At 37.1% G+C, this 11246-nt stretch overlaps 2 protein-coding genes across 2 annotated transcripts in view; both read right to left on the bottom strand.

Annotated features, from left to right (window-relative positions):
- LOC145775157 (eukaryotic translation initiation factor 3 subunit J-A-like) overlaps positions 1-11246 on the bottom strand; it is a 234250-nt gene that overhangs the window by 97565 nt on the left and 125439 nt on the right. The window lies entirely within an intron of this gene.
- LOC145775910 (uncharacterized) lies at positions 5941-9513 on the bottom strand. The gene is made up of 3 exons (XM_082587310.1): positions 9391-9513; positions 8615-8800; positions 5941-7076 (listed from the first exon to the last, which is right to left on the bottom strand). Exons 2-3 carry the CDS (start codon positions 8787-8789, stop codon positions 6331-6333), a joined length of 921 nt encoding a protein of 306 aa, XP_082443436.1. The 5' UTR covers positions 8790-8800; positions 9391-9513; the 3' UTR covers positions 5941-6330.

Raw genomic sequence — 11246 nt, 5'->3', positions numbered from 1 at the left:
CAGTTGGAGAAATTAAATTTTGACAATTTCAGATTCCCAGCTAAATATGGCAGTGACTACTTCACAAGACTAACAAAAACTTACGTGATCTTTTCTGATCACAGGGCCAATAAAGTTGCTCTCAAGATCGAGATATTGTGTTCTTCTAGGCAATCGCCTGGGAATGGTATTTATGTTCAAACATATCACTTCTTTTGGCTTTGTGCAGTCGCAATGTTGATTAGGAAGAGCACAAGCTTTTCTAGGGGTGAACAACTCACTTTGACACGCAGCTACTGAGAATGTAGTGATTAATGTTAATACTAGTAGATAATCCATTAATTTGCAACGTTATTAAAACCGTATTGAATGTGATTTAACTTTTTAGTGGACGCACAACATGCTGTAATACAAAATGCAACAAATTAGTAAATAAAAATCCGAAGAAACATAATTTTAAGTCGTTTTTCAATATTGCACTCCACTGATAGCCGAAGAAACTTACTTACTTACAAAACCTATGCAAAATCAACAACATATTATGCACTCATACATTTCTTGGGTCTACACTCACCAGAAGAACGCAAGTCACTCTATTTATCTTAGGTCTGTCTGTAGTGAAACTTACTAGGCTACAAACAATGTAGCACCAAATTTTTATGTTTGGCAAAAAGGTCGCCCAAAGTATCAGTATCGGAATTGAAATTGTAAAACTAGTGCAAACACTCTTTGTTCACTGTACTGAGTGTACTCAATTGGTCTTAGGATATGCTGAAAATCTTATTTTTATTTCTACTCCTAAATTGCATGTTGCATATGCACCAGCTAAAAACAATTCAAGTTACTTTTTGCTGGTATCAATCAAATCCCTGCTTCTTCTATTTAATTATCTTGTATCTGCCAGTGCCAGCTTTTTTTGTAGTTTCTGATTTTCGAAAACTCAAATAGAAAAAATATATATTATTAAAATCACGTGGTTTTTCTTGTGATCACTGTGGGACCACTTCCTTTATTCCCATGCTTTGGCTTTGCACATAAAACTGTTAACTATAGATAGACGATGAACAATCTTTTATCATTAGTTTGCCATTTATAGACAACCACAGTCAGTCACAATTACGTTAGCCTTTTAAAACTCTATCGATTTCTAAGTCTCTTTCCTAGCGGCCACGCGGTTAGTTATACAGTGCCCACTTCTCACATAAAAGTAAACCTGCATCAACATAGCCCACAGCGTCCATTGATATCTTTCTACATTCAAAATGTTTAAACGTTGAACTCCGTAAGCGCACTGACATTGTTTCAGTGCATTATTGCTAATGTTATTGTCTCTGATCTGAGCCATAGCCTAAGCAACTATTTTCTGTGGTTGTTTAAAACGCGTTTGTTTTCAGTGAAACGTGTAATTTTATTTAATTCAATTTTATTTTTCATTGCCTTTTCATTATTTGCCAGTAGTCCAGTTTTTTTTGACATAATAACACAAGATCACACTACCTTAAAACTTCATTGTCATTGTTATCTGTTGTGGAATCTAGTTTGTTCTGGTGCTATTTTATTCGCATTGTTTGTAATTGTACCGTAACCTACTATTCTCGCAAATGACGAAATAAAAGTTCTCTCTCTCTCTCTCATTTGCACCAATGTTTTACTTTTTTTATTTCTAACGTAAGTTTCATTCTTGTAAAAAAACGACTGATTTGCTGGTCTAACAATTTTTAATTTATTCTGTAATTGTCCCGCCAAACGAAGAGTAGCAAACAGTTACAAATGACAACTTAGTTCTTTGTTGAAAGTTTTTACTTGGTAATAAAACTTGTAGTCTACAAAGTTAGCTTGAAAAACTAAACGATTTCACCGGTCACTCGTATTCGCGTGAACTCAAAAAGTAACACTCAATACCGCCTACTACCGAATTAAAGTTGTCACTTCCTGCTGGTCACGTGAGACAACGACAGGCATGGAATCAAAATTTTGAATATTGCGGAATGCCTACAGTTAAGAACCTAATTCGCTAAACAAAAGTTATTTTGAGCCAAATATGTGTGATATACAAATACATATCATTGTTTACTTGACTATGGCCTAGTCACATTCACAAGTCTGCTTATATCGAAAATTGAGAGAGATAGCTATTCGTTCTCAAAAGGTCCCTGCTTACAGTTAAATCGAACCAGGATTGGTTAAAGAAACGCGTTTAACCTTGCTGTTAGATGAGCCAAGCAACGTTTGCTCTGTGAGCCTGTTTTGCGACCTGAGACCAACAATAAAATCTACTAAACGTTTTCAGCTGATATTCCTTTTCAAATGGTAAGCTGTGATCATCCCTTGCTCTCTGATGTCTATCACGATGTGACATTTCTGCTTGTCTCTCTATTAGTTAGGCTACTTAATCCTTTCTGACTTGCTTATGTAGTCCATCCAGTCAGTCACTGATATACACTTTGAGTAAATTATTTTTTTGGATAGTTTTTTTCTATTCTTATGTTTTTAACTCATCACCATATTGACTACTTTATAATTTGAGTGATTTAGCCGCATTAATTGAATGTGCAATCCTGTATCATCGAATTGAGAATAAAAATTTTGGTCCTTGATTACAAGATTTTAGCATACAGTACTTTAAAAATCTATAAACCATTAATCGATCATCGTAGCTGACAGATTAAAGTTTCCGACTGTTCGCGCGCTACCTGTTAAATGTCGCTGAATGAAGAGCAGTCCTTTAAAGTGCATCGCTTAAGCGCACACCCCAAGAGTTGAACCAACGTCGCTTGGACACTGTTTTTAGAACCTCCTATTGTTTCTGCAGGTAATTGGGCTGCACTCACTTCGGTTTGTTTTATTTTTACATCTTTCAAAAGTCTTAATGTCACCATTGTAAAGCTAATTTAGGCTAAACGAATTTGCTTACCGTAGCACTGCAATAATAATTAAAATTTGCTACATCAGCATCTCTATCACAGTGCATTTGCTTCGTCGTAGAACAATTAAAACGTTTACCGGTAGTCGTAAGATTGTCCGCCTCTTCTATAATTGGAAAACTAAACCAACAATGATAATTAATATGCTATCCTGCAAAATTGCGGCCGGTAAAAAATTTCTACCTAGCGTGTATCGTTTCGATACATGCTTGTAAGTGTCACAATTTTTACTGGTGAAAACAGGAAAGGTTTCTTTTTGCAAGTTGTGATTGGTGGTAGGCTGTTAAATGAGTTTACAATTTGTCTATTTGCATTTTAAAATGCACAACATATCTGAATTCTTGGACTAACTTGAAAGTAAAAACACATAAAAACATCTCCCAACAACGGTGAGCCAGAAACACTGAAAACGGTAAAAGTGTAGGCTTTTCAAACCATACAAGATACCTCATTCTGGATTCAACTGTATCTACCTAGATGTCGATTCTGATCTAAAAGATGACCCCACTGAAGGTTTTCCTCGTGGAAATGTTACTTTGTCTGCTGCGAGGGTGAACTTGCAAATATATTCTCTAAACAACCATCTTTGAGCTTCAAAACTGCTTTCACTAACAGGCAGACTACAAAAAGCCACCCACGGTTTAAAATGTTTATGCAGCATAAAGTGATGTACTTTCGTGACGTAATACAATCGTGGATTGAATAGTCTATCCAGCGAGTACAGCAATGCTTCGTGAGCTGAATCACGAACAAAGCAACTTTAAAAATGTAGTCACGTGCTTTCAGTTGAAACCGCGCACTCTCGCCCACTCAGTTTTACTGAAAGCAACGTTTCCTGAGTCGGCCTACCACCATCTTGGGGTAAAGCAAGAGAACAAATTGTAATAGTTTTATGACCTAATGGTTGTTGTCATTGCCACCACTTCCAATAAGTCAAGGTTAAATTTCAGGTCAAGTTACATTAAAGACTTTAAAAAGGTATCATCTTATCATTTTGTCTTGTTTAAGGCAGTGAAACTATCTGAGGGTAATGATGTAAACACATTCTCAATGGCCAAATAATTTTTTTAGTTTGAGTCTCTATGCCAGAAACCCAATTCTTTTACCGCCTCAGATTTGTGATGCTTTTCAGGCTTCACCAAAAGACTACTAGGGGGCAGCCAATCTTGATAAGTGCCCAAACTTTAAACCCTCAAGAGCTTGCACAGCAACGACAAGTAGGCTGAATTATAGCCCAACAATATTATTAGCACAACCCTATGGCAAAACCAGTGCGGACGAAAGCTTCATTTATACCGAATTCTCATGGTGTCTAATCGATTATCTTTGTTTGAGCGTCTAAAGCCAAAGGTCTATTCTTTTACCGTCCCAGGTTGACGATGTTTCTTGGACTAGAGAAAAGGCTAAAAGAGAGCAGCTAATCTTTGATTCCATCATCCAAGACAAGGAGGCCTTCCGCTCCGTCAGGTGGGTTGAAGATGGTGCAATTGTTGAAGGTGTGGTCTTCGGTCTGTTCTTCAGCACCACATTTGCAAGAAGAGGAAGATGCCACTGAAGAAAAGTACCATGCCATTATGAGGACGGTTAAGGCGTATCCACGTCTGCCTCGGTAAAGACAGGTCGATGTGACGGTTGCCGGCATCGTGGATGAAAGAACGTTTCATTCAGATTTTCGTTTTTGGTCTGTTGAATTATAGAGCCTCAGAGATGTTTTATTTGTCCACCGTTAGGCAGAAGTTGAACCGCTGGCACGAATGGGAGTCTTGATTTCATTTGACGCATTTTTATTTTTTGAAAGAGCAGGGACACTGATGTGGAGAAGATGGTTTAGCTCCAAAGCTGGTCGACTGAGGGCAGAGAGGCTTCTTCGCAATGAAGCTCAGCGGATTGGATTCCAGCAAGAACAAGCATATTGCCCAACGATATGAGACGTTTTTCGTGATGTCTTTACAGAATAGATGCTTTTTTTGCTACAAAGTGAGATAAGATGCCTTATGGTCCTTCATCTTGAAGATCCAGTTCTACACTAGCTGGAAAGCGATAGCATTTGAATAAGACAGTGTGATAAACGTCTTGTTAGGTTGTTGAATTAGGTGTCTCATGTTTTGCGACTTGAGTGTGAGAATTCAATGACTTGGACAGCTTTGATCCATCGCTCAAGCGCTTTTACATCCAGCCACCCAAATCATCTGACGGCGGCGGTACTTGAAGCAATACCGTGCATCACATTCACGTAAGAGCGTTAGAGAGTCTCACACTCGAAATTTCAGCAAGGTGTTTAACTGCTCTGAAGAGGCCCGCCTGGTATGGTGGTCTTTGCTTTGCCGCAGATAATATGGCGCTGCAAAGGTCCTGACAGGTAGTAAAAACTGTGCAAAAGATTCGCTCGTTATGAGGTTGTATTGATGTAGGGCAAATCAGGGTTTGTCTCTGTTCCCTAGTAATCGAAGTGAAAACTGGCTGGTTCCGACGTGCAACTACAACGTTGACCTTACAAATGGCTCGGTCTCTATTTTAAACGCGATTGATTCAGTTATCATTTAATTCACTTTTTTATTCAAAAGCAATGCCAATGCGTTATAGCTATCTTATAGCACAACTTCAGAATAATATTTATCTACCCTTCAAACTGTGTTAGATGAAAAGACACAGTATGAACAATCTTTCTAAAACAACGTTAAAAAAATATCTTTGAAGAATGTTACACACTGCCACTGGTATATGGCCTACATCGAAAAATAAACAATTTTTTGCTGTAACAATACCGCATTCTCAAGCAGAGCGAAACATTTAATAAAGTAAGGTAGATTTTGTATATTTGTATCTTTCGAATTCATTGCAAGTAGCAAATACTAAATAGTTCGCCACGTTAGCTCAGTGGTTACGCGCCCGGTTTAAGATCACGCGGCGCTGGTTCGACTTTCGGGGTGTGCGCTTGAGCAATGCATTTCAGGACTGCTCTCCATTCAGCGGCACCTAGTCACTAGGTCCTAGTGAAAGAACACTTCATCAATCGGAAAACTTCAATCTGCCAATCTCGGTACCCGGCCCTTCGTCAAGAGCCTCTACAAGTATACGAAACTACCAGGGATAATAACCTATCAAAGCTTTGTCAGTCCGAGGATAAAGGTTCAAAACAAACCAACCAACCAAACCAGTCCTATGCCCATCCAAACTATTTAATATTCAGGTAATCACATTGTTGCAATTACAATTTCACCGTATTGGCCATAGCAGGAATGGAAACATCAGGAGTTTTGTAGATTGTAGGCCTGCGGTATATGTGCATTCTATGAATACTTTGAAATCATTTAACCAAATGTTTCAATACCGCAATGTCGCTGATTGTCTCCAACTGATACCGGAAAGAGTCAATTTGCAATTAGTTAATACTCTGCTCATGCAACAATCTGTTGCAACTTCTAATTCAATTCATGTTCAATACAATATATCTCTCCGGACGAATATGCTTGGTTAGACTTCCAGCACTCCAAACTATATCACTGTGATGATGCCTTGGTGAACTATCCCGTTGTCCGTCCATCGCTTCTTTGACTTTGTTAAAATTTCTCATTCCAACAGCTAACCCAGCTCCTTTTGGACCAGGTTGTATTTTGTGGCTCTCGGGATATCTATTCGATTTTCCCTTGGGAGGACCAGGTTTGCGTGTTCCTCTGCGATAACCAATATCAAAATATGTTGGATCTTTCTTTCGTTTACGTTGTCCATTTCTGCCACTTTCGTTTTGATGAGCGTGAGTTCGAGAGATCTCTTCTCGTTTATGCGGACGAGATTTTGTCTTATTCAGTGCCCTATAAAATTGTTTTTCAGACTCACTTAATTGACACTTCCGCTTATGACTATATCGGTGAAAATGAGGTGGCTTCACATAATATTTACGTAATGTTTTTCTTTTTCTTGGAGGTCTATGATTTTTCTTTCGATGATGTTGTAAAGGCTCCACAGTTACGGCTTCAGTTATTTCAGGAGGACGAGAAGCATGAGGGGAGACAGGTGGAGGAACAGGTGGATGTGGTTTCAAGCTGCTTAGTCGGTATCTTCTTTGGCTCACTTTGATTTTGTGTTTCAGACAACCGAGTTGTTCTAATATAAATCCTATTACAGCAAGCAAGAAGACTCCTCCGAGAACACCGCTGAACCATGGCACAAATGCTGTAAAGCAACAAACTAATTATTGGAATCGCCATAGGCTATCAACTATGAGTTAAAATCGTAGCAACCTAGATACACAAGGTTTGGCAGACCAAATCTTTATTGATGACTGAAGGCTGATTTGGCTTGGATTTCGAACTCATGGCTAAAAGTACTTTATATCTTTTTGAAATGATAGAAAAGAGAAACTCGCTTGCCAAAGCGTGTTCATTGAATTTCATATCACTGTAAAACATCTGGTTTCACTTTAATAAATTACAAATCTTTCCCTGCTACTAGTATTACCAGGTGTTGTTCAAATTGTCAGCAAGTGGCGATATATAGTTCCATATTTGCATGATAACAGTGGCCAAAAATCACACAAAATATGCACAGAGTATATTTATTAACTACCACTCAGTCTCAGTGGCGGATCCAGAGGGGTGGGGCGATAGGGGCGATTGCCCCATCCTAAAACATACACAAAAATAACTTTAGCCTTTTCACGGTGTATTTGTAAGGTTGAATTAATGTTGACCTACACATGAGTTTGTTTTGTTGAAATCGCTTCTCTCAAGTCTACTTGCTGTAGCCGCCTCTGCTCAGACTTTATCAGCTTATAGGGTACGAATGATAGCCTAACGACTGCTGTCAAGCGTAGCAGATCAGCCTCCAGTCAGATTTGAAACTCGCACGTTGACATGGCCGGTATACTGTTTATAGGTCACCACAGTTCAAACATACAAGATAATAAATGTTTCTTAAGTCTCTTCTAAGGACGATGTTTATCAAAACCAGGCATGTAAACCACTGTCGTATAGGACTGATGGTAAAGTTTTTGGAGTTGAAGAAATGTTGGAGTCGCCAATAAACTGTTTCATTTAATGCCAACAGTCTTGATTGACCACTGAGAAGTGGTAAATGTATATTCCACCACAAAGATCCAAATTCTTCACGGTTTAAACCGAACATCTAACAAACAATTTTTTTATGAAATGCTTCATGCATCATAAAATATTGAACTAATTCAAATGTATTATTTCATTCTTTTACCGGTAGGTCGATTGATTTTTATATATTTCTTTCTACCATGGCCATCTGGAGATGTGGCCTGATTTGTCACATTTTGCAGATTTTGATTACAGCTACTGCTAGTGCTTGACTAACATTTTCTAAGATTTTTTTGCTTTTTTCTGTCTCCTAATGATATAAAAGCTTTTTGTGGCCTTGGAGAAGCAATAGCAAATGAGAAAAAGTAAGCTGAAAAACGCTGAATCAGACTGTTATTGAAAAATTAACAGTCTGACTGAAATCTCTGAAATCAAATTTTCTTTGTTTTTCAACATGTGAGGATGTTAAAACCTATTGTGTCATCTGGTGAAAACAGTAAAGAAACCGTAAAAATATAATTTTTAGAAAAATTTATTTAACCATTCGCCCAAAGCTAGCAAACTCTGGAAATTTCTGCAAAATGTGACAAATCAGGCCGTATCTTTAGGTGGCCATGTTTCTACTAAAGACACTTTTTCTTGATGTCGTTAGTGCACAGAAACGCTTACTGTTCAAGTTCTCAGTTTTATCAAGAAGTCGATTTGACGAGATTATGCTGTTTATGGTGTCACCCTGTCGAGGTGCAAGAAGCAAAGGCGTATAACGCGCCGTTGCGCTTTTAGTGGGGGGAAACGCTGTCGTGGAGTGGGCTTCTGGTACTTTAGAAGACTTCGAAGTTGTCATGTCATGATCACCTTAAACGCAAGTTAAAAGTGAAATTGAGTAGCTTAGAATGAAAATTTGTTGATAACATTTCCGTTTTTACCATAAACAAACAAATTCCAGGAACAACATAAAGCGTTAAGTATCATAGTAGCAAAAAAAAAATGCTAACGTTTTTTTGCTGTAGGAGTAATCCTTGCCAAGCATCTCAAAACTGATTGAGAGCATGCATGAAAAATAAATTATAGGAAATCAGTAATGGAACTTGTAACACAACCGATAAGAGTACAAATACGTATTTTGCGTAATTAAATATGTCAAAAAATAATATGAGACTTTGGCAGAATTCAATACCGTAGCTTGTTTAGCCTTGAAAACAAAAATTAATATCTCGTACTTGCATGCGGAATACAATATTTCTTCAGTTTATTGTATATACATTTTAATAAAAAATAGCAAATAGTTTGGACTGAGATAATAATGATCGTTAATAAATTACACTAAGAGGTTGGATTGTTGTATAGCAGTATCATGATTGTATAAGTAACATTTTGTCTTTGTGTGTAAGCTACTGCTACCTTAAAGTGAACAAAATTCAATTTAATTAACGTCTTGTTCTTACCTCTCAGGCCCGTAAGAGTTTTATTAATTTCTTCCGGCAATAAAACAAAGAAATCGATGCAGCCTTGAAAAGCTACAAGAAATATGAAATGATTTATATCAGATCAGACGGATAATAATTTACAGTATCATAAAAATTGTTATTTTCACTTTGTCTTAATGAACAATGGAACATTATTATTACGTACGTACATATCACAATAAGTAAGAAAAGCAGATAAGAATCTTGTCCAACTACATAATTGTTGTAGGCCAAATATTTAATTTTCAGTAAGTTCCGGTGTTCATCACTACTTAAGTAATATGTAAATCTTCCGCAAAATAAAACCTCCTCGTTTTCCACTACATCCAGCACAATAAACCAACCTTTGTGTGCAGCACAGTTTGCGTATTTTCCAAAGCTGATTTTTTCCATTATTATTGTTATCCCATTGCGCTTCTGTCAAAACTACTCTTCAACATTAATCACAAATTTTCATCGAAATTTAAAACCGTTTAAAGCTGAGTTAGGCCCACAACGAAAATATGCTTGGAAGACACGTAAAAAGTCAAAAGTTTCTTTGCTCCATTTTTACGTTCGTCCTTTCAATTCAAACTATTATTATGCGTATTAGTGTTATTATTATTAATAAAGTTACGTAACCTATTGCATTCCAACTGTAAGCCACTTTATTCAACATAAAAATGATTAACATGATCGAAAAAATTTAACTCAACACTAAGACAAGAATGTCGCTCCATATGCTAAACAATAGTAAATACATCTTAGTAGTTTAATTATTATTATTTATTTGCATTAGACAAGAATGTCCGTATTCAAATCACACAAAAAAATACAAAAATAAAAGGCATAGGCTACAGTAGTACACACGCAGCTGCGGCGCAAAAGTAATTAAAATGAAATTGCAAGCTCATTTTGTTCATACAACCAACCATAAGATTTAAGGTTAGCAAACGATGACTGTTGATATCTTTGTGCCATGGCAGCCATCAAGGTTAAGTAACAGCATGCATAGTCTTATTGTAATGAAGACAGTAGTTTGATGTATGGTAGCAGCTGACCTTTGTTGGTATTCTGCAAAATACCAACAAGAAAACGTTGAGTAACACAATCAAGCGCTCTCTTTCGATAGTTGATCACCTGATAACTTTGGCATGTGATAAGATTCAGTTTAGTTCGATTTGTTTCTGACCATCATAACAAAAAGAATCCATGCTAAAGATAGCGGTGGTCTGTAAAAAGGTAGAAGGGACAAACTTCTTGCTCTATTGGAGGCAAAATAAAACACTAGTTAAAAGCAGTAGACTCGACCGCAGCACTTTCAGAAAAAATCAAAGTTGAAATATTCATTGTGTAATTCTGGTTCATGTGCGAGTGTCTGCGAATCTTGATGGAACCTATTTTTAACCAAGTAACTCAATGACTCTGTGTGATCATACATTATTATCTGTATCCATTGCTCTCACAAATTTGTTGTTCTTCTTAACCTATGCTACCTCAGTACCTCTTTGATAAAACGATTCTCACTTTCTGAAAGTAAAACTTTTGCAAAATTTGGAAACACTTTTCATGCGACTGCTTCAGTGTAACATCTCGAGGTTTTCAAGCGCTGTCAGCAATCAAATATATTTAGCAGTCACAAAATATGGCAAAGCAAAAAACAAAAGTAATCTAAGAGAACAATAGGCTATTCTAAGTAAAGAACATAGTAACTGCCGCAGCTTAGTAGCGTGCTAAGGAGCTGAAAGCACATAGAACTTTGTGTGGAATTAAGCAAAAAAATGCAAGAAAATATCACAAAAGCAACAAAAAACACATTTTTGTTTGTCATGTCTTTATTGGTGTCTGACAAATTG

Source organism: Aplidium turbinatum, chromosome 8, assembly GCF_918807975.1.
Source record: "Aplidium turbinatum chromosome 8, kaAplTurb1.1, whole genome shotgun sequence".
Taxonomy (NCBI): Eukaryota; Metazoa; Chordata; class Ascidiacea; order Aplousobranchia; family Polyclinidae; genus Aplidium; species Aplidium turbinatum.
The sequence above is the reverse complement of the archived record's forward strand: the minus strand, read 5'-3'. Positions and strand labels throughout refer to the sequence as shown.